Source organism: Choloepus didactylus, chromosome 11 (genome assembly GCF_015220235.1).
Source record: "Choloepus didactylus isolate mChoDid1 chromosome 11, mChoDid1.pri, whole genome shotgun sequence".
In the NCBI taxonomy this organism is placed as follows: domain Eukaryota; kingdom Metazoa; phylum Chordata; class Mammalia; order Pilosa; family Megalonychidae; genus Choloepus; species Choloepus didactylus.
Window position 1 is genome coordinate 64,355,247 of NC_051317.1, and position 25,078 is coordinate 64,380,324.

At 33.1% G+C, this 25,078-nt stretch overlaps 1 protein-coding gene and 1 non-coding gene across 8 annotated transcripts in view; both read left to right on the forward strand.

Moving 5' to 3' along the window:
• The window catches only part of NIPBL (NIPBL cohesin loading factor), a 248,519-nt gene that overhangs the window by 148,183 nt on the left and 75,258 nt on the right, over positions 1-25,078 (forward strand). For all 7 annotated transcript variants that reach the window (XM_037798981.1, XM_037798980.1, XM_037798978.1 and 4 more), the window contains 2 exons: positions 3,189-3,815; positions 10,375-12,003. In XM_037798981.1, coding sequence (XP_037654909.1) covers positions 3,189-3,815; positions 10,375-12,003 — 2,256 coding nt within the window. The remainder of the gene's footprint in view (positions 1-3,188; positions 3,816-10,374; positions 12,004-25,078) is intronic.
• LOC119506622 lies at positions 9,825-9,959 on the forward strand. Its single transcript, XR_005211035.1, has one exon. It is a non-coding gene; the product is annotated as a U4 spliceosomal RNA (small nuclear RNA).

Sequence of the window (25,078 nt, forward strand, 5' to 3'; positions counted from 1 at the left end):
TTTTAAATCTGGCTCTAGTCATTAATTCATTCACCTCCTGTTCTCTTTAAATCTCTGTAAACTATTAATGATGTTCTCAGACATACCCAGTATTGTTCTCATTAATAAATGCCACAGACTTTTCAAACCATGACTTGTTTAATCTCTCTGAAACATTTGAAGTTATTGATCCTTCTTCCCCAACTCCCCCAAAATATTTATTTCATACCTAGCCCACCTGTTTTCCTCAAACTTCTTTCATTGCTTTTTGTTTCTTTTTCTTAATTAGCTCCTCTCTCTGCTCTCTCATTTCTTAAGATTTCTTAGACTTTTTATCTCCCATTTTATTTTTTTCTTGGATATTTTATTCTGTTTGATAACAGCATTGGTTCCTTTTATGAACAAGACTCCCAAATCAATGTCTTTAGTTCCATTCTTGTCTCTAGAATTGTAACTCTTCATATCCAGGCAAAACTTCCTAGATGTCTAGCCGGTATTTCATATTCATGTTCAAAATTGTTCTCACTCTTCTTTCTGTTATTCCTTTCTCTCTTACGGTATCCAAACCTGAGTCATCTTGACTTAAAATTTTGAAGTCATCTCGAGTTTTCTCTTTCCTCTTAGTTATCAGGTCTAGCCTGTTCTATGTTACCTCCCTAAGTCTCTCACATCTACTTTCATCTCTGCTTATTAAAATCCTATCTACCTTTCCAAGTCTAATTTAAGTGAATGATCTTCCATGGCCCTCCCCTAATCTCCTCAAGCCATTAGTTTATATTTTTTTTCTAATAACTTATCCTATACTGTCTTATGGACATTAGTTTTATTTTGTTCATCTTTGAATTCCCAAAATACCTTGAATGATCCGCTGCCTATCATATATTCATCATATCATATGAACTTAAGGCCCCATTTAGGCTTAAATTTGCAGTCTGATAATTTTTATTATCAAGGTTCATGAAGTGAAAGTTGAGTCATTCTAATACTACAATTCTCTGAATTTTCAGGGGTAAAGGTAACCCAGCTTCTGAAAGAGAGAACAGCTTCCAGGGTAACTCTTTGTAGGTTAGGCATCAAAGTTTGATGCATATCCCTGAAATTGCCAGGGTGAGATGTTAATCAGATTTCCAGGAAGGGAGGAGGATATAGGTGGTTGATCTATATAAGCAACTTATTTTTCTTTTAACTCTTGAGAATGGATGGATAGACAGACAGACAGATAATTTTATCCATAAATTGTGGCTTCTGATGACTAATGAATTTACAAGGATGTTTTCCTTGAAGAGTGAATGTGTTGTCAGTCAGTTGGTTCATGGGTAAATTTTTGGAATTTGAAGTTTGTTCTAAAGTACATATAATTTGCCACATAAACTTTAATTAGAAAAGCAATCTAATGTAACTAAGAGTTGAGACAAATCTGAGTTTAATTTTTTCAAATTTGCTAGTTACACAACCATGGGCAAATTTCTTAACTTACTGTAAGCTTTGCTTTCCTTTCCTGCAGAGTAGATTTGATATACTCGCAAAAAATGCTGTAAAAATTAAATGAATTGATATATACAGCACCTTGCACAAGCTCTGGCATGAAGTAAATGGTCCAAAAATGTTAGTGTCATTTCCTTTTAATGACTTCAAGCTCAGTCTAAAAATGGTTTTTTGATTTATGTAAGTTCAAACTGACATTTATAGCAAATTATTTCAATAGCATATTTGTCAGGCTTTATTCAAAAGTTATGTTCTCTAAAAGGTTATATTTTAGGTATAACATTTTAAATATATTAACACCGTTAATTGAAAGTATAGATTTATATATCATGGAAAAACCATTTTATAAAATCCTCATTTTATTTGTTTTATACATTTGGACATGTTATGAATTGGTGTTCTGATCAAGTAAAACTTGTCTTATCCAGCCTCTATTGTTTATTCTTATGGGAAAAAAAAAAAAAAACTTAAGACATGTCTAGGTTTAAGTTCTTTCTATAAAGTACTTTCATTCTTGACCAATTTTTACAATTTCCTATGAGTTTTAAAACATTTAATAAATAGGCTAATGACCAGAAATATATTGTGTACATAACTCATATAAAATTATGCTTTTCTTTTTGAAGCATATCAGTTGTTTTTCCTCACTTAACAGCTTGTTAATTAGGATAATTTTTCCATTTGATTAGCTTATTTTTAATACTTCTCTGTGTCATGTGGCATTAGGTAATTTAATGGGATCTGGGCTCAGGGGTTTTATTGAACATTTACATTTGCTGGATTTTCATATTTTACTTATAAAAGGAGGATCAGCAAGTTGAAGGGAGTATGTGAATGATGTTAAGTGAAGGGAGAAAGAGAAGATGATGTGAGGTATAAAAATAATTCCCGTTTGTATATGAAAAAGTTATTTTAAACATGAGAATTGTAGGAATAACTTTAGGAATTGTAATTCATTATTATTAAATAATGATTCAATAATTTAAAAATCCAAATTGGGCATTATATTTAAACTTTTCACTTTTAAAATGTATTAAAGATATTTTTTTCATAGCAAAAGCTAAAGTTCCTATAAAATATATTTGCTTTGAGAGGTGTTAAAGGGAAAAAAATTCATCTAAAGGATTACCCAAGAGATTTTCTATATTTCCATTTTGTATCTTTTTAATTAATACTTTACCACTAGTTTGTGAATGAGCAGAGTCTTGTAATTATAAATTTTCCCACTTTCTTTTTCAGACCAGTAATATTCATGTGAATGTGGTCTCTAGGATTAATTTGTAATTTCTGTGTAATTTGACAGACTTATTCTTATTTTAAATATTAGGATATATCAGTTTTCCTATTTGATACAGATATTACTGAAAGAATAGACATGAACATGTCCAAAATATTTGTGTTGTATCTTCAATGAACAGTGAACTCTTTTGCCCTTTTAAACTAGGTGTTTGTGCCTTATAGTCACAAAAATATAAATTTTACTGGTCTGGAAGATGGAACATACATTCAGTTCTAAACCTAGATCATCCACCAGCAAGCTAAGAGACCTTGGGGCACAAGCCTCTGGCCTTCCTTTAATCCTATAAAGATAAGGACTTGGACTAGATAATTTCTTAATATTCCTTGAAGCATCACTATATTGCCACTTATTTAATATTTCTGTCACTCTATAAGAAAATGTGAAAACAGCACAATTGTTCACTCCTACTGAATTTTTTTTCTAGGATCAAGACCACCTTTAATCCTACAATCTCAGCCTCTACCTTGTTCATCACCTCGAGATGTTCCACCAGACATATTGCTAGATTCTCCAGAAAGAAAACAAAAGAAACAAAAGAAAATGAAATTGGGCAAGGATGAAAAAGATCAGAGTGAGAAAGCTGCAATGTATGATATCATTAGTTCTCCATCAAAGGACTCTACTAAACTTACATTAAGACTTTCTCGTGTAAGGTCTTCAGACATGGACCAGCAGGAGGATATGCTTTCTGGTTTGGAAAATAGCAATGTTTCGGAAAATGATATTCCTTTTAATGTGCAGTACCCAGGACAGACTTCAAAAACACCCGTTACTCCACAGGATGTAAACCGCCCACTAAATGCTGCTCAGTGTTTGTCGCAGCAAGAACAAACAGCATTCCTTCCAGCAAATCAAGTGCCTGTTTTACAACAGAACACTTCAGTTGCTACAAAACAACCCCAGACTTCTGTGGTACACAGTCAGCAACAGGTATCACAACAGGGGCCCATCTATGATGAAGTGGAATTGGATGCATTGGCTGAAATTGAGCGAATAGAAAGAGAATCAGCTATTGAAAGGGAGCGCTTTTCAAAAGAAGTTCAGGATAAAGGTAAAATAATCTCATTGTTACCACTTCATCCCTCTGGGCAAATATATAATGATAATGCCAAAATTTTAAAGTGACTCTTTTTATTCTTATTGTATTTTTATAATTCTTCATGTCTCAAGTATATTTTTATTACATTTGCCCATACCTCAAGTTAAATTCTTAACTTTTAAATTCTGTTTTTTATGTGAAGCAGCTATCTATTTGAAATTTGGTAGTTCTATACATTAGGTCAACCATCTATTATGTACTATGTGATTTTATTTGGGTTGTTCTACTAAAATGTACATTACCATTTCTACATCATATACATTTCCTTAAGTTATGTTAATATAGTTGTGCATCTTCAACTTTTTTCTGATAAAACAAGGGCAACTGCTATAGAATTAATTATTAAATAATAATTTGAAGTAGTAAATGTAAGAATTAAAGTTTGTGTATGATTTTACAATTAGACTTTTCACCTGCTTTGTAATCTTACCATTTTAATAATGTGATTTTTTTTTAATAAACAAATTATACATTTTTAAGTTAGTACTAAATAGCAAACCTTAGGAATCAAGCAGGTTCTTTTGCTGGTAATCACAGGGACATACCCTTTTATCTGACTAGTGTATTAGGATGGAGTTTCAACACATACCTCTTCTATGACTTTATGGTTGTTTTCATGCTTTTTTATAATTAAATAAAAATAAGTCCCTAATAACTTCTTGATTATTTGGTACTCTATATATAAAATCTCTTGAAAAATTTGAGACTAATGAATCAGTGATTGAAATTAGTAAAATAATTTATGAGTTCGATGTCTTTACAAATGCATATACACATTTGATCATTCACATCAAAACACACTTTATGATTAATTGCATGATTAAATATCCTAGTTTGATTTACCATTCTCATTTTCTTTCTTGGTAACTATAAAACAAAAACTTCTCGATGTTGGGTAGAACTCCATTTTATATATGATCTTCATTGTGTGACAATATCATTACCACATAGTTGGTTTCCTATGCTAAGAAACATGTTAAGGACTCATGTTACACTTTCTTTCTATTGTCATGGCTCATTTTAAGATTATTGGAAAAAATAGGCTGTACTTAATAATTGTACTAATGTTTGCAAAGTATATGAATCTTAAATAGGTACCAATAACGAGATTGCTAGGGGTATTCATTTTATTGGCTAGGGAATTGGGTTTTGTTTTTTGGTATGTTTTTTGGTTTTAAGGATGCAGTAGTGTGTTGCTTGCTCTTCTTCTCTTGGGTTTTCAGTGTGAGATCCAGGAAATAAACAACTATATGTGTACCAAACTATATCTCCTCCTCTTATCTCTCATAAATGTATGTGCATGTCGAATGAAGAGAGCAACATTACTCTGCTTCTCTTCTCTTGATCATGTTAACCCATCCCAAATTCCTGAATCCTATGATAGGTGATTTTGCAAGAAACATAAAAATTACGATTGCCTAACCAAGAAATAATAGTTGCTTTGAGGACTGAATTTATGCATGGCATTTGAATCTGTGGTCTGGAGACCTGTGTGTTCTTAAAAAGGAGAATAATTTTTTAATGGTTTTTTAGTTGTCAGTTGGGATAAAAACAGAGGAAATAGTAAGCTTTTTAAAAAAAACTCTTTTCTGAACTTGTATTGTCAAAACCAAAGATTTTACTTTTATAAACGGAATGAAAATAAGGATAGTAACAATAGGTCCAGTTGCATATTAGCAAACTTATTTTAGACCGTTAACTTTTCTTTGAAAGAATAAAACAAAATCAAGATATTGTTCTTAAAGGAACTTCTAATATATATTTTAATTTCAGTTATCTGAACAGCTTTTTCTGTAATCTGTGATGGTGTGACTATAGCAAAAATAATTGAAAAGCTCAATGAGCAGTGTTGACTTAGAATTTTGGTAAAAACAGTTAACTGTTGCTGTTAAGGATCAGAGTAGGAAAAAAATGTTCATTAGCACTGATTTTTAATTTGATTTAAATGAGTTAATATGTATTTTCCCTAATTGTTTATGCTGATTTTGAATAACCATGTCGGTGGTGTCATTTCTAACTTGTTTTCTGAAAGACGTGTTCCTGTTATTTCATGGATTTATTTGAAAAACGGCTTTGATTTAGCCATTATTTTGCATTCAGTTTCTGCATTGCATGATGATTGGCTACCTATCGAGCAGTTATCTAGAGATTTTGGAAAGATTAAAGATTTGTATAGTACTCCAAGGTTGTAGGTGAGGTCATAAATAAAAGTGAAATTCTCCAGAAGTGGTGGTTTTGTGGTCAGTCCTTAGAAATGAAATACTTTTTGAAGTGATTTAATCACTAGCTAACCTTTTTTTATTTTTAATTTTTTACTTTTTAGGACTAAATTTTAAATTGACATTTAATGTATTCTAAGGTTTGTCACAAAGAACTTTTTTATAACTATTGTGTTGGTGATGGTAAGGAGTGAACAAAAGTATTTGTCTCATCTACATGGTTTTACTGAAGGCTATGCTGTTGGGTCTGAGCATTCTGTAGATACAGAATCTCAGTTGTCCAGTGGTGACTCAGGTCCTTAGAAAATTTATTTTATGTTTACCAATACATTCATTTGCTCTAAGAGAGTATTTCCTACAATAGACCAAAAAATCAAAAAAATTAACCTTGTAAACAAAATTATAAAGTTCAGCAAACATGGTTGTTTGATAATTGTGGATTCCAAGAAAAGGGATAGAGTAATCTTTAAGAAATATTTTACCTAGGCTGTGGTAGCACCTGATTACCTCCTATTTCTCACACAGAAGACACTTCTCTGGCCACTAAATAGTATGTCCTTAGGCCTCTTCTCTCTTCTTTGGACAGTTCTGTATATACACTGATACGGTAACGCTCTGAACCTAATATTTTATAATATCCCAAAAGGATCTTTATCTCAGTCTTCACGTTCATTTTTTAGCATATGTAGTTATATAAATTAATTTTAAAAGACTATTCATCCTTTCTTTTGGGATGGCCTATCATAAACATTAATACCTCTTTCATGTGCTGAAAATGCCTGCTTTCTTTAGTCAAAGGAATTCCTTTGCTCATCTTTGCTTGTTTCATCTTTTTCCAAGGTCCACTTTCCATGTTAGCAAGTGTAAGGAATGGCCTACCTTCACTAATGTTTTTATAATGTTATAATATTCTTGTGCTGTAACTCTTATATAAAGTAAATTGTTACCTACTGTCAGTTGGAATAAAAGACTGGTATTTGGGACAGAAATAGGACAATTAGTCACTTAGCCTGTTCTGTGGTTTAGCATGGTGTATTTCTCATTTTTAATGATTGGCTACTGCATGTACTAATTATTATGCTTTCGGCTATAACTTTAACTGTTTTCAGTTACACTTGTAGTAGATTTAAAGTACAGGCATACATCAGAGATACTGTGAGTTCAGTTCCAGACCACTGCAGTAAAGCGAGTCACAGTGATGTTTTGGTTTCCCAGTGCATATAAAAGTTATGTTTACACTCAACTGTTGTCTATTAAGTGTGCAATACCATTTTGTCTTTAAAAGCAAAGTATATACCTTAATTAACGTGTGACACAGCGTTATGAAGTAAGCACATGCTGTCGGAGAAATGGCGCTGATAGTATTGCTCAACACAGGGCTGCCACAAACCTTCAATTTGTAAAAAGCACAATATCTGCAAAGCACAAAAAAACAAAGTATGCCTGTAAATGAAATAGTTTGTTTCTTACAAGCATAGTCGAGTCCAGAAGTCTTCAGAAGCCGACTCTTATTTTCAAAATATCAGAATCTGGGTGATATGTGTTGTTGGTTTTGAGATTGTGATATCCTTTTGTATGTGTTTCCTTCAGGAATATCATTCTTACAGTGAATCTTAACGGCTCCCAGTGCTGAAGTGTGTCCTAAATTTTGAAATTACTGTTCATAGAGCTAGCTTTCCATCTCTAGTAAAGGTTGATTATTATGTGATGAGGACTAATAACAAAAGTGGATAGATAAAAGTGGCCTTACAGATTTAGAGCCACTTTCAGGAGTAAGTACATGGTGAAACTGAATCCGACCAAGTGAATCAGAGCATGCTCTTAATATTAACATATCCAAGAATTCCTACAACAGGAATGAGATTTTTATGGGTTTTATAGACAGGTGAAGTACTTTTCAGTAGTTGAAAAATTAAAATATTGTATTTAGCAATATTTTATGTATTATGGGAAAAATCAGAAGATCTTTCCCAATCTTAATGTTACATACATTGTAAGTGTTCATATATGTCTTTATTATAAATAATCATAGCATCTATAGTTTAAGATAACTAAATTGAGCATGATGATTTCATTGAAATTAAAGTATTTGCTAAATTTCCATTTTAATGATGAAAGATAAATTGGAGTGAGGTTAATGGTCTGTAAACTCTTTACATATTTTGTAATTCTGTAAAAATAAGCCTTGTAAGATACTTTAATGGTTTTCTGAAAGACAGATGGCTCTTTAATAAAAGAATGCGCCATAGATTTCTTAAGAAAAATCTTCAGATTCCTGAGACCTATGTGTTTATATTTAAATATGCTTGTTACCATTTTAATGACTTTCACAAAAGTATATTTCATTTAAAATATTAAAATCTTAGATTATATTATTTAAATTTCTTGATTCTTGTCATAAAGATAAAACCTTTATTTAGAGATAGAGAATGATGAAGCATCCTATTTATGACATAGTAAGTACTCTGATGTGCCCTGTGGGAAGACATTTTGAATGTAAAGAACATTCAAAAAGAGAATTCTGCAAACATAAATTTACTATTTAGTATTCTAAGTGCTTTTTTCCAAGGATTGATACAGAAAACTTCATCTAAGTTCTTATCAAGCTAGTTTTAACCAGGGGAAACAGTCTAATTCAAGTCTAATGATAATATAGTTTTTATTATTATATATTTTACAAATGGAACATATGTAGTGGTAAATTTGATTTCTGGATAATTGAAGAAGCAAAATGACTTTAGTTTCACAAAAAAATTGCTATCAAATATATGAAGCAAATTTAGTAACTTTGATTAGATTTTAAGCTAGAATAAACTGCTGCTTCCCTCTTTGAGAACAAAATGAAGGAACTTTAGGAATTTTGGTGTAGAAAAGAATCTTTACTATTTTTTTTAAAAATTCAGAACTTAAATCCCCAACAATAAAGAGCTGGTTTTTGTGTTGTTTTTTTTTTTTTTAAGAAGTTATTAGTTTGACTATTAGCCTTGTAATACTGTTTTCCTTGAATGATGTATCATATTAATGAATATTATGAGTAAATCTGCAAGTTCTCTTATGTTAAATGATTAAAAGTGACTTTTAAAACATAGCCAGACAATTCAAGTAAATAAAAGCAGGCAAAAACTCATGGTGCTATAACATAACTATTCCTAAGAACTACCTGGAGATCTAATTTATAGAAAATGACCTAGCAGCCTCTTGAGTCAAAAGTGGAATCATGCAGAGAAATACATAGGCTGTTAAAATACCTTGACATTTTATTGTGGTGTGGAGTTATATGTTTGTGTTTGTTTTTCAATTTCAGAATACTGGAAATTAGTTCTTTCTGAGACCTTTTTGTGTTGAAGAGCAGACGCCTTTTTCTTCAGTGGAAGTTACTTAAGACAGATTTATCTAAAAAAGTCATTATATGCTTCTCATTTGTACCAATGACATATATTATTTCCTTATTTTAATTCTAAACCTTAATCATGTGTTAGCTTTTAAATTCCATTTGTATTGTTCACATCTTGAAGAATTTGAATCCTGGGTCAAAGATTTAGTGACAGATTATTAAATTCTCTTTTTTTCTGTATTCTCATTTACTTTTTTTTTTTATCCCCAGTAGCATGAATTCTGTTCTCTTTCTGATTGCATTCTTTCCAAACCAGTATCATATGTAGTATAAGTTTATGTTTCGTGTTTGGTATGTTGCAGATTGGGGCGCCCTGTAGTTTTTGTTTAACAGTTAAAATTAAATGAGAGCTTTGCTCAGTGGCAGTGGCCATGAGGTTTATCTGAGGTGCGATTATTGCTAATTGAAAACTTTTCCCAGTACCCCACTGTGACGACTTGAAATACAGTCCGCATTGGCAACTTTTGACAGTTTTTATGGAGACAGATAAAAAAAATTAAATGAGAATGTTTGATTCATAACTGGTTGCCTTATTCTTATATTAAAGAATCTGGTTTGTCCTTAACATATGTGGACATAAATATATGTCAGTATTTGATATATTCTGTTCTATTCATTTGATACTGTTGAGCTTATTTATAGACTCAAAAAGTACGCTGTTAAATTCTTTTTACCATAGTCACTAATGATTGTTGAGGTGCAGCAAACATGAATATTTTCTCAAAGTTTGGCTTAAAAGTGTTTTATCATTCATGCTGTTTTAAATATGTATATTTACATTTGTATTTACCTCATTAAAAAAAGTTATGACAAAAAATAACAAAAGTCCATATAGTTTTTTAATAAAATAAGAATAGATATCTATTACTGATATTGAATATTTATCTTTAAATTACAGATAAGCCTTTGAAAAAAAGAAAACAAGATTCTTACCCACAGGAGGCTGGGGGTGCTACAGGAGGTAATAGACCAGCTTCTCAGGAGACAGGTTCTACAGGAAATGGGTCAAGGCCAGCATTAATGGTTAGCATTGATCTTCATCAGGCAGGAAGAGTGGACTCTCAGGCTTCTATAACTCAGGATTCAGACACCATAAAAAAGCCTGAAGAAAACAAACAGTGTAATGATGCACCAACTTCAGTTCTTCAGGAAGATATTATTGGAAGTCTTAAATCTACACCAGAAAACCATACTGAGACACCTAAAAAAAAGTCTGATCTTGAGCTTTCAAAGAGCGAAATGAAACAAAATGAAAGTAGACTGACTGAATCTAAACCAAATGAAAACAGATTGTTGGAGGCAAAATCAAGCGAAAGTAAGTTAGAAACTAAAATTGAGATGCAAACGGAGGAAACTAAACAGAATGAGAGTAGAATGACTGAATCCAAACAGAATGAGAGCACTGTAGCTGAGCCTAAACAGACTGAAAGTAAACTGGCTGACACAAAACCAAATGGCAACAAACAAAATAATGGCAGATCAGAAACAACAAAGTCAAGACCTGAAACCCCAAAGCAGAAGGGAGAAAACCGGCCAGAAACTCCAAAGCAAAAGAGTGATGGGCATCCTGAAATTCTAAAACAGAAGGGTGATGGGTGGCCTGAAACTCCAAAGCAGAAAGGTGAGGGCCGTCCTGAAACTCCAAAGCAAAAAAATGAGGGCCGGCCAGAAACACCAAAACATAGGCATGAAAATAGGAGGGATGCTGGAAAGCCATTAGCAGAGAAAAAACCTGAAGTCTCTAAACATAAACAGGATGTTAAATCTGATTCACCTCGGTTAAAATCAGAACGAGCTGAAGCCTTAAAGCAGAGACCTGATGGACGATCTATTTCTGAGTCTCAAAGACGTGACCATGATAGTAGACAAAAGTCAGATGACAGGGGTGAATCAGAGCGACATCGTGGGGATCAGTCTAGAGTTCGAAGACCAGAAACACTGAGATCGTCTAGTAGAAATGAACATGGCATTAAATCTGATGGTTCAAAAACTGATAAATTTGAAAGAAAACACAGGCATGAATCAGGGGACTCACGGGAAAGACCAACTTCTGGGGAACAAAAATCAAGACCTGACAGTCCTCGTGTTAAACAAGGAGATTCTAATAAATCAAGACCTGATAAACCTGGTTTTAAATCACCAAATAATAAAGATGACAAAAGGACAGAGGGTAACAAGAGTAAAATAGACAGCAATAAAACGCACCCTGACAATAAAGCAGAATTTCCAAGTTATTTGTTGGGGGGCAGATCTGGTGCATTGAAAAATTTTGTCATTCCAAAAATCAAGAGGGATAAAGATGGCAATGTTACTCAGGAGACGAAGAAAATGGAAGTGAAAGGAGAACAGAAAGATAAAGTAGAAAAAATGGGATTAGTTGAAGATCTAAATAAAGGAGCAAAGCCTGTAGTTGTCCTGCAAAAGCTGTCCTTGGATGATGTTCAAAAACTTATTAAAGATAGAGAGGATAAATCAAGAAGTTCCCTTAAACCTAATATCAAGAATAAACCATCAAAATCAAATAAAGGTAAGAATACTTACACTGATTCCACATGTATTCCAGTACGTTTTGTCTTTTAAGTTGTAAGTTTACTAAGGTTAAAAACAATGGAATTTTACAAGAATTAGAAAGCTTCATGAAAATATAACATTTATATAAAACAACAGTGAAGTGATTTCAATAGTATAGATAAAAAGTTAACAATGAAACTTCTTTTGCTCCCACCCATACTTGGCAGGCATGATATTTGCTGCTGTTTCTTTACACAAAGGTAAGTTCTTTTGCTGTTCAGGTATATCAGATGTTTCTGAAAGTTGCTTGTTGTCACATGAATGATGTATTAGAATAGATGTATTTAACAGTGCTTTAAACAGTCGTTTTAACCGTAGAGATACTCCGCTTGACAATAAGATATAATAAATTGAATTTTAATTTCTAACATCTTAGTAAAACTTTACAGAAACAATGTTATAAATTCTTTTAAAAATATTAAGCATTTTATATTACTGTTGTTTTTTTAACAGGTCTATCTCTGAGTTAGTTATTGATGAATCATTTGTATAATTTAGAAAGTTATATAAGTAGTTATTTTGTTTCTTTTTGTGGAGGTGGTGGTTAGTTAAGAATATTTCACATACATAGTTCTATCCTTTCTATGGGAAGGTAATACGGTATTTACCTTTTAAATTGGATTAAGTGATAGGTTTCTTTGGGGTTTTTTGGTGTTACATTTGCATCTTTGCTGAATTAAACTTACTTGTTACTTGAGTAAAATTTTTCTAGAAAAAAAATTTAGTTTTAGGTGCTGAAAATATACAGACAGTTTGTATAGAAAATATAATGTCATATCCCCCTGTGTACTAGATATTTTGAATTGATACATTTTGTATAATGCTGTATGGCAAGACCTGTTTAACCCATGGAATGTAAATAGGTTGAGATGTAGTTTTGAAAGCAATAGAGCTGAAAGTTTGAGTTTAAGTTTTCATTCTGTGAAAGGCGTCCATTAAGAACTTAAATTTCTACCTACTTGTAAACAAAGTATATGAAACTCTAAAGCTATTATGACCAGTACAGTGGCTGCTAACCTCTGTTGGCTATTTAAGTTGAAATTAATTTAAATTCATTAAAAATTTCATTTCCTCAATAGCCACGTGTAGATAGTGACTACCATAGTAGACTATGCAAGTAGAGAAGATTTGTATCATCACAGAAAGTTCTGTTATATAGCCCTGCGGTATTATTTCTGTAAAATTCTGTTGTAGCTTATCTATCAAAAAAAGCTCATTGAAAACACACTATTACTATGTATTACTTTTATGAACTCTATTTAAAGAAGTGACTTATAATAATTCATTTGTTTTTATTCTTACTTGGTCTTGGTCAAATTTTTTTCCATGGTTAATTTATTTGGTTTTGTCTTTTAAAAATTTAAAAATGAACAAGTTGCCTTTTTTTTAAAGCAGTTTTATTGAGATAAATTCACATACCATACAATCACTTTCTTCTAGTATTTTCACAGAGTATGCATTCATCACACAATCAGTTCTAGAACATTTTCACCCTGAAGAAGGTTATATATGTTCTATACTGGAAGGAAAGCCAGAGGATGAGACATGGCACTGTAAAACAAAAGGTTGCCTTTTGAATTGCTATTTTTTGTACTTTTTAAAAAACGAAGCTTTCAGAGTTTTAAATTATGGCAGTCATATCTACAAAAAATTAAGACTTTGGCCTTAATTGATGTTAGGCTATATTATTTAACTAGAATGTGTCTTTTCAGAATTACTTGTTTTATGTAAAAAAAAGGTTGTAGAATCGGGGTGGGAGGCTAGCAACAGAATTGTTTTCTTTTAGATAAACATCTTCTCTAAAAATTGTCAGTGGAAATTCAAGAGTGGCTTAAACTAAAGAGTATAGTTACACAATTTTAGAAGTGTCAGATGGAAAGTGGTACCCTTTTGTTCCCTTGTTCCAGACCATCTTTCTCTCCCCTGCCTTCTATCAGCTTACACTAGCTTTGCTTTCTAAGCTCTGTACTAACAAAGAGTTGGTCTAACTTCTTAAAGAACGTCAAAAAATGAATATAGCTCCTGCATTAGTAATTGTTGTATTATTTCCCATGGCTTTTTCCATGTAACTTCTTTGCCTGTGAATGTCTTTTTAGTGCCGATCCATGTTGTGTACTTTTAACACAAATGTGTGTACTTGAGATTGTCATATGATGGTGAGTAAGTAGGGTGTCTGGGTGTTGGCTTGTTAGAGTTATGTGTGTGTACGTGCACATTCATACATTTTTGTGTACTCACACATTAATATAGCTGCAATTATAATAACAAGTGGAACTTTTCATCAGAAAATATTATGTCAGTGCCTGATTTTGGATGAAGCATAGTTATGTATTACCCTTTCTGGACACCTTATTTGGGATTTTTTTGGCAACTCAGAAAATCACATATCTGACATTTTGCTGTTTTTCTCAGTAAAGGAATTAGGCTATTGCTAGATACTTCCATGGTTGATTCCCAGGGTCAAACTTTGTTCTAGATTTTCCTTTCTTGGAAGGGCCATAAAATTCTAACTTTCAAATATTTTACCTGATGTTTGTATGTAAAATATTTATTCACTAAGTTAGTTCCTTGCATATGTGTTAAGCTGATAAATTTTGAATGTGTGGTTAAGGTGTGGATTTATCACTCCTAGTTTAGACTGCTTAATTATTTTGGTCTTTTGTGTGAACATATTAAATGTCAAATAACATATTAAATGTCATTTGATTTAATTGTTATGAGAAAATATCTGTATCCCTAATACTTATCACAATGTCTAGTACATAATAATTACATATTAAATATCTGTGGAATGAATGGAAACTGTATTGCCACTATGTTCCAAAAGGCTTCTGTGTGCAGAAAAAATTTTGAACTCATCTTTTAGGTTCCCACTAACAGACCATGACTTGGAGCTATATAATTTTCCACTTCCCGTTCCCTGAACTTTGTAATAACTTCTTCACCCTGTCATATACCTAGTTTTTTTTAAGATCCAAAGGAGACCTGTCCCATTCATGTCTGTTTAATTTCCCCTTTACCCCTGTTTTGCTATGTATCTTATACAAGGTTGGCTCAGTATCAGTCCCATTCTCATCCTGCTCTTGTCAGCCTCTCAATCTTTTCTCTATCACCTTGTTTTTTCCTCGTAACTGTAGGGGAAAATCAATACAACCTCTTGTGAAACTTGAAACATTTTTAAAATATCTTCTGTCAAAAATTTACTTCAGCTAAATGCCAAAAATAACAATATCTTTATTTCTAAAATATTTTTACTCAGAATATTACCACATATAACCTAATGTACAATGTCTCACAATTAAAATAGTAAAGTTATGAGATCCTTTAAGATTGAGTTGATCATCAACTGACATGTCTCACATGTTAACAGCTTAATATATGTAATTACAAAAATTAACTATTTTATTTTATTTTTACAACTCTAGAGTATTTCGAAATAGCTTTAGATCCAAGGAAACCATTTTTTATTCTTCTCCTTTCCCTTACTTCCTTGCAACTAATATATCATTTTCCATCACTTGCCCTCACTAACTGCTTTAAAAAAATACCCCATGCTATTTGTTATTCAAAAGCATAGCCTATAAACTAAAGAGTAAAACAGTTACTGAAAGTGGTCCTTAGTAGGAATGTGTACTTAGCTTGCAGTTCTAATAGGCAGCAATGATTAATCTATATTGTTCATATGATTAGCTGATGATTGAAGTCCTTATTAGGGGTAGTTATTTCACTTCAATTACCTACTATAGTAATTACACTACCTAATGCTGATCACTATTTTACATTAGTTGGTTGCCTTTTACGTAACACTGCACAATGTAGTTGGATTATTCATAGGATTCCAAGCTTTTGTAAATTTGAGAGAAGATATATTGTCTCTGAGAGTGAATTTTTCGTATAGTTTATCAATTCCAAAAGTGAAGAATTCTCAGTGCTTTTTCTTTAAAGTTGATATGCCTGTAATATTTAGTGATCCTTAACAATGATGCTACAGTAGAAATTTATGTTGGTTCACTCTAACAGTTTCATAAAATACCTTCTAAAAGCACAAATTTTCAGTTCCTTTGAAGACTTTAGTATCAGTGATATCTTTCAGAAACCTCTGGAGAATCTTTTATTATAGAGGTTGGCATAATATGTACTTGGCTGTTGTTGAGTTTGATTTAGAGCAATATTTTGAAAATTTGTGCCCATGATTCCCAATCATAGAATATTTTGGTCAAACTATTGTTTAATAGGTAACTGATATTAATATTAATTTAAAGAGATCCATTGAGTAAAAATTTTTCATAAAAATTAAATTTATTAAAGCTTGCTGGAGGTTTTCTCCCTTCATTCCATACCTCAAGCCAGCCAAGGTCAACAGTTTCAATAGAGTTCTCCAATTTACTAAAAATAGGAATATGATTGGGGGTCAAGGAGCTAGCAAATATTAGTTCTGAGAAAACCTGCTCTTGTTTATGAAGAAATAGTCATCACTGTGACACCCTGAAGTCCCTCTTATCCTATAAAAGTTAATAAGTCCCATCTCCCACAAAGGCCTAATCGTATATTAAGATAATGAATACTTAGCATTCTCTGACTTCTAAGTACTAACTTTCTTTTCTTTTTCTTTCTTTATATACAATTTTCATTTCAAAATAATTTCAAACTTTCAGGAAAGTTGTAAAACAATAAAAAGAACTCCAATATATCCACTACCCAGATACCCAGATTTATCAGCTTTTAACATTTTGCCACATTTGTTGTATCATTCTGTCTGCCTATCTATTTACTAAACATTTGAAAGTAGGTTGTGTATATCACACTCCTTTAACACTTAATAGCTCCATGAATATTTCCTAAGAACATGGATATTCATTTATGTAACCACATTACGTATAGTTATCAAGTTCAAGAAATTTAGTACTGATATAAAGCATTCAACCTATATTCCAGTTTTTCAAATTCCCTATAATATCCTTTTGAGCATTTTCTCCTCTGTTATTAGATCCAGTCCAGTAATGTAACTTTTGAAAATTCTCCTTTAAGCCTGTTATACATAACTGTAGTAGAAGAAGCCATGGAATCAGAGCCTTAAACAAGTCTTAACCTTTCAAAGCCTTGCTTATTCATTTGCTTTTGTAATGAAGAAATCAGTTTCTTTCCTTCTTTATGCAGTTATGAGAACCAAAGGGGAGGTGTGTTATAATAATAGCTAAAAAATCTGTCCAATTTTTTTATATAAAGGAATTCAGTCATTCAATTTTTGATGAATTCATCTAATAAAGAAATTTGTGTATATAAGTCTTTTATATATGTATATATATATATACTTTACATTTAGTGTTTATTTGACACTACTGCTGCCACCATTTATTTTTCTCACTGTGTATATATATCAAGGAAAGAATCATTTGAGCCACACTTTTTACTTTCTAGATTGATTAGTAAATTATCATTTATATAATAAACTGCATAGAAAACATGTTTTCTTTTATAGTTCTTCCTCATAATATTTCGCTGACTGAACATTGATGAAATCTTCGTGGTTCTAGTATCAATATCAGAAATGCAGTGCATAAAATTGGACTTGAAACATTTCATAAAATCTCTTTTTTCTGCATGCTTTTTTTTTTTTTTTTGAGGTTTTTTTTAAATTCAGTTTTATTCAGACTGTTCACATGCCATACAGTCATCCAGAGCGCACAATAATTGCCCATGGTACCATCACACAGTTGTGCATCTATCACCACAATTTTTTTTTCAATTTTTAGAACATTTTCATTACTCCACAAAAGAAATAAAAAAGAAAACTCAAATCCTCCCATACCCCTAAAGCCCCCCTCCATTATTGACTCATAGTATTGGTATAGTACATTTGTTACTGTTGATGAAAGAATGTTAAAATACTACAAACTGTAATACATAGTTTGCAATATGTGTATTTTCCCCTATATGCCCCTCTATTATTAACTTCCAGTTATAGTGTCATACATTTGTTCTAGTTCATGAAGAAGATTTCTAATATTTGTACAGTTAATCACGGTCATTGTCCACCACAATATTCACTATTTTATAAATTCCCATATTTTAACCTCCAACTTTCCTTCTGGTAACAGACATAACTCTTAAGTTTCCCCCTTCCACCACATTCACACACTATTCAGCACTGTTCATTATTCTCAAAGTAATGTGCTACAGTCACCTGTGACCATTTCCAAACACTTAAGTTCAACCTAGTTAAACATTCTGCTCATAATAAGCAACCGCTCCCCATTCTTTAGCATCATTCTGTATCCTGCTAACCTATAGTTCATGTCTATGAGTTTACATATTATAATTAGTTCATATCAGCAAGACCAAACAATATTTGTCCTTTTGTGTCTGACTTATTTCACTCAATACAGTGCTCTCAAGATATCTTCATCAACCCATTTTTTTATAAGACGGTTTTGTTCACCCACCATACGTGCCGTTCTAAGTAAGCAGTCAGTGGTTCCCTGTATAATCATGTATTTATGCATTCACCACCATCACCACTATCCATATAAGGACATCTCCATTTCTTCACAAAGAAGGAGGAAGAGTCAAAGAAGATAGACAAAAGAAAAAGAAGGAAAAAAAAAATGACAGCACACTGCTTCCTTCTTGCCTCCATGGTTTCTACTGAGAAATCCGCAGATAGTCTTGTCAAGCTTCCCTTGTATGTGATGGATCGCTTTTCTCTTGCCGCTTTCAGTTCTGTCTTTGTCTTTGACATTTGATAATCTGATTATTAAGTGTCATGGCGTAGTCTATTCAGATCTATTCTGTTTGGAGTATGCTGCGTGTCTTAGATCTGTAATTTTATGTCTTTCTAAGAGATGGGAAGTTTTCATTGATTATTTCCTTTATTATTGCTTCTACCCCTTTTCCTTTCTCTTCTTCTGGGGCACCAATGACATTTACATTCATGTGCTTCATGTCATTCCATTCCCTGAGACGTTGCTCATATTTTTCCATTCTTTTACCTATCTGTTCTTTTGTGTGTAGGATTTCAGGTGTCTTGTTCTCCAGTTCCTGAGTGTTTTCTTCTGCCTCTTGAAATCTGTTGTATGTCTCCGTTGTGTTTTTCATCTCTTGTGTTGTGCTTTTAATTTCCATAGATTCTGCTGGTTGTTTTTCCAAACTTCTATTTCTACCTTAAGTTCACCCAGTGTTTTCTTTATATCCTTAATCTCTTTTGTCATATCTTCCCTGAACTCATTGACTTGGTTTTTGAATTGATTTAGGATATTTATTTGAAAATCTTTAATTGATTGTTTCATTAAAGTGAAACAATATTTCCACTGTATCTCAGTTGAGGTGTCAGTTTGTTCCTTTGACTGGGCCGTATCTTCTTTTTTCCTAATGTAATTTGTAGTTTTCTGTTGTCTAGGCATCTGGTTTCCCAGATTTTCCCAGATCAGAACAGGTTCTGGTCTCAGAATTGGGCTATATTCAGTGTCAGGTATCCCTGAGGGTGTGTCTTAGAAGATCGGCAGACTTGCCTGTGAGGCCTCTAGCTACTCTTCTTTTCCTAACCTGCCCAGCGGGTGTCGCCTGTCAGCCTGTCACTCCCCACTGGTATAAAGAGGTGTGACCCCTTTAATTCTCAGCTTAAGTTGTTTCTGATTTGATTGTTTTCCCCCAGGCTCTGGGGTCTGAGTTCTGAAGGGAGGGCAGGCACTAGAGCTGGGCCCTACCTCCTTCCTCTTGGGGAAGGTACACCCCCTGAGGAGTTGACTTCTGCATTTGAATTACTCCTTTGTCTCTCTGACTCTGTTAACTCCACCCCTGTCTGGGTCAGAGTGCTGTGAACTGAAAATGGCTGAGGCTCTCTCCACTGAGCCACTCAGGTTTAGAGAGAAAACAGGAAAGAAAGCCCCTTTTCAGAGCCAATCCATGGCCTCCTGTTTTCACCCGTCAGTCAGAGAGAGCATCCAGTCTTTTGGGTTCCCTTTCTTGGGGCACAGACATTTTCTGGCCCTCTTAAGGTCAGTCATCTCTAAGAGCCTCTGTATATATTTTTTTTAATTTTGTTTTTTTCTTTTTCCATCAGCTCCACCTCCTCTCCACTGGGAGTGACCTCAGGGTACTTTGCTGCTTGTTAGGGGTTTGTCTATGTTTGTAGCTTGTATTCAGCAGTCCACATTTGTTAATTAAAACCCAGTTGGAGCTAGGTTGCGCTATGTTCGCTTGCTCCATCAATGCTGCTTTCTCGCAGAATGAGGTCTTGCAGCTCAGCCTGCCATGGAGGGAGGGGGCTCCCGGCACGATTCCACAGTTTTTACTTACAGTTTTTATGCTGTGATCTCAGCCATTCCACCCAATCCAGGTTAGTGTACGATGTGTGGACAGTCATGGTTGTTTCCCCAGCAGTTGTTCCAGATTATTTACTAGTTGTTCCTGGTTGTTTATTAATTGCTCCTGGGGACTAACTAAATTCCACACCTCTGTATGCCGCCATCTTGACCCTCCTCCTCTGTCTGCTTCATTTTGTAATAGAATTTCTTCATTTGCTGAAAACTGGTGTTTTGTCTTCGTTAAGTAAACCACTTTGCAAAAACCTAAATTCTGCAGGATATAACTATATAGTGACTACACTTGGAGTGGGGAATATTTTGTTCCATTTAGAATAAAGTATAATATGATATATATCTAGGGGTCAGCAAACTGTTTTGTAAAGTCAATATTTTAGGCTTTGCAGACCACTCAACTCTAACACTGCAGTGCAAAAACAGCCATAGACTGAATGTGTGTGGCTGTGTCCCAAGAAAACTTTATATACAGAAACAGATGAATGTGATAAATAAATTGTTCATTCTATAGTGAGATCTCAATTTTGCATCTCCCACTGCCATTTGAGACTATATATATATATATACACACACAAAGGAAGATCTAGGTATAGATAATTTTTATTTTTTCTAGTTCTTATCCAATTTGTAAATATATGAAGTTAGCCAAATTCAATATTTTAACAATATATTTAATATTCATGAGTATTTATTTTCGTGTATCCAGGGGATATATACACACTGTGTGTGTGTATACAGGCTTACTGAAGTTGCCTTAAAAATATTTTTAAATTTGTCATGTGTTAGTTTCCTGGCTACTAAAACAAATACTATACAATTTGTTGGCTTAAACAATGAGAATTTATTAGTTCACAATTTTGAGGCCAGGAGAAGTCCAAAATAGAATTATCGACAAGTGATGCTTTCTCCAAGAAGATTGTAGTATTCTGGGGCCAGCTGCCATTGATCCTTGGTCTTTGCTTTTCTGTCACATCACAGTGCACATGGCGATGTCTTCTTTCCCCTCCAGGTTCCATTGACTTTCATCTTCTTCCCCTGGCTTTCTCCCACTCTGTCTGAATTTCATTCTGCTTTTGAAGGACTCCAGTAATCCAAATTAAAGTCCAGCCTCATTCAGTTGGTCCACACCTTAACTAAAGTAATACCTTCAAGAGATCTTATTTACAATGGGTCCACCCCCACCAGAATGCAGACCAAAACCAAGAACATGTCCATACTGGGGTACCCAGTTCAATCCTCCACATCACATTTGTATTGAAATATTTATATTATCTGTCTTGTCACTCTGTGAGTAAACTTCTCTATTTTTATCATATAAAAAAAACTGAAAAACCACCTTCAGGATTAAAAAATAATTTCACTGGAAAAATTTCTTATAGGACCAGAATTTCATTCAATAATTATATTTAACATTCAACAAATATTCCTGGCTATCTTCAGCATCCCAAACACTGAAAAACACAACACAGTCTTTGGACCTTATCAAGTTTATGATCTTGATAAGGAGAATGTAGATAACTAAAAAGACAGTTAAAATATATTCTTCAGGTGGAGGGTGCTGGATGAGTAGAGTTATTGGGGATCAGGTGTGTTCTTAACAGAGGGGCAGAAGGAAAAAGAAAAAGCATTACAAGTTGAGGGAAATTAAACATTCAGCTAATATTTAGAATACCATGGGAGAAAAGTGAGGGTTAGTTAGAGAATAGATTAGAGACTAGATTTAAACTAGAATGTTTAAAAATTAAACATTTTTTTAGCTTTTGGTGGTCAGAAATTAGTCAGAAAAGATGCCATTCCTAGCATTCGGTTGCTAGAAAATAATTTTCTAGACTATGATACAATAGATGTTGCTAAATTTCTTTCAGCCTAATGTAATAAGTAGTCAGTTGAATAGTTGATAATTTAATACTTGAGCAGGTTGATTAAAATACATAAATAGTACAGGTATGAGCATGTTTGTTTTGTCTTTGATTTGGTATTTTCTGGTTTCTATGTGATCTTAAGTTAAATTTTGATGGTATTTTGGCTAAATCTTGCTTCCCAAAGTGGAATATGGTAAATAGATAATTGTAACATGACCACATTTCAAAATTATTAGATTTATGGCATCTACTTACTGTTTTCCTTTACTTTTCACGTGGACATATATAATAGCTAGCTCTTAGAAGATTTTTCTTCCATCTCCGCTTTTCAGTCCATCCCACAAATTACCTCTAGAGTAATATTTCTAAAGCACATTCTGATTATATCATTCCTTAAAAAGACTGCAGTTTTGGACTCTTAGCTATTTGTGTAGGCTTGTATACTTTTTCTCTTTTTTTGATATTTTGCTCTGTCCAGGGCAGACTGCTCTAATTGCTTCAAACACATCTCTCCTAGAATGCTCCAAAATCACCGCTTCTTCTACATTACTCCTGTCTTCCATTTCCCATTCCTCCCACCTCACCCCATCTCATCTCTGTTGAAAATCATCATCTTCATGAAATATTTCCTAATCCCTCACAAATAATCATTTACCTTTCTTTTTTCTGCTTCCCTAAGATGTACTTGCATTTCTTTAGGAAAATTCATCTTTTAAATTAGGGTAATGTTTACATTAATTACCTTTTACTCCAGTTAGTTATATAGATACCTTTTACATAGATGCATTGTGGTATACCTTATCATGTTATATTTTGTTTTCTTTGCCCTTTCTTATCTCTGTACACAACAGTCTTCGTAGTTATCTTTTAATGTGATCTACTCTCCCATTGTGTTGCTTGCTTGGTTCCTGAACATTTTGGTGTTACAATAGATAAAACTGTTCTAAACATCTTTCTACATAGAACTTTTTTATTTTGTTGAATAAATTTCTGAGTGGTATAAATGGGTTAAAGGGTTTAAACAGCATTCTCTGTGTGTTATATTTTCTAAACTTTTAGCAGAGTCTTAGCATACATATTTCTGCAAATTACAAGGAGACCTGCAGAGTTAAGAAGCAAAGCCTGGATCATTTAATAGTGTCATACAGCCTTATGCCTGGCAGTGTTGTGTACAGCCTGGTACAAAATTTGATCTTTTCAATAATGATCATAATTCAAGAAGTCTCCCTCAAAAAGGAGAAGGTACAGTGCTTTATAGAAAGACTTATATTAGAAAGAATTATTAGAAGAATTTCTGAATAACCCAAGATTTCACTGTCACAGGTCTTCAAAATTGTAATGTTGGCAACTTTTATATCAGAGTTACAGGCAGATTAATTAAGCTTTCTGACACAAGGTAGTCAATATTTTTTTAACTTACAATGAGTAAAATCAGTTGGATTATTTTTTAGTGTATTATTCAAAGAATTATTTTTTATTGAAAGCTTGACAAACATTTTAATGAGCTTTATCTTAGAAAGGTTTGTCCTAGAAAGATATTTTCAATTTGAATTGCTTCTCCTATTTTGAGAGAGGTGGCAACCATAAAAGTCAAAGTACCTTCAAACCTTTTTGACTATAACCTAAGTTAAATAAAATGTTATGCTGTGATCTAATAACATATTGTGTTGTGAACGACTGCATACAAACACACACATATTAACAATACCTACCCTTACCATAGGCAAAACGTTTTCTTTCCTATTTCACTTTGAACACAAATGCTGGTCAAGACACACAAAATTGATTTCATAACTTGCTTATGGGTACGAACCTGCAACTTCAAAAGTATTGACTAAAATTATAAAAGGAGGCTTGACAGTTATAAGTTACAGTGATTCTTTGCAGTAGTTCCAGAAGTATTTCTCAGAGTACATCGGAGAAAATAGCTCAGATTTTGACCTGGCTCCTCCCTCAACCACAAATAACTTTTTGCTAATCTTCCAATTTTCTTTTTTTTTTTTTTTTTAATATTCTGAAGAGCGTTATAGGGCTTCTACCAAGTGCCTAGGGTCTCTGCCTCTTTACTAATATCAGAACAACTTTATACCAAATTATCTCATCATTCATCACTTTGATTTATCCTGAACTATGACCTAAAATGCAAAATCCTCCAATTATTTATTTCCTGACTCTTCTTACAGATTATGCAGGCCAGCTGGTCCTCTCCTCGGTTAAATTAAGACCTCACACCCTTGATTATAAACAGATGCCCCCTTATTATTACCCTGAAGACTGTTGCCATCTACTTTAGAAACTGTGAATTTCATTCCACTCATTTTTCTGCACCCTCATACCTCAACACCAAAAAGTGGTATCTCCTTTCCCATAATTTTCTATTGCTCTTTCCAAATAATTGCTCAAACATACATCAGTCATAGCTTTTCCTCTGAAGTCAGTGTTTTGTGGCCTCAAAACTTATCTTTCAATGTTCCATGTCCCTGCATTCACTGAGAAGTTTTGTCCCTAATGTACATCCTTCTTTACCCATAGTCCTTTCATCTAGTTAGTTAATTTTACAGGTCCCTGTAGTAGGAACATTCAATATCCTGATCACATAGTTTAACCATGCATTTTTTTCAGTTTCTCTCCAAGTTACCTCCTTGTGCTTCTGCTTCTCAAATTTTATTGTTTTCCAGTTGCTTCAAGTAAAGTAGCTGACTTGCATTTAGGAACTATGTACACCAAAAAATACGTATCTTCAAACAGTATTAATTCAGAGTGGCAAGAGAGCAGACTGGACAGCCTGCACTATTGATTTTTTTTTTTCTTTCTGCTCCTGATTACCTGTAGTTGCAGTTAAAGATGTCTT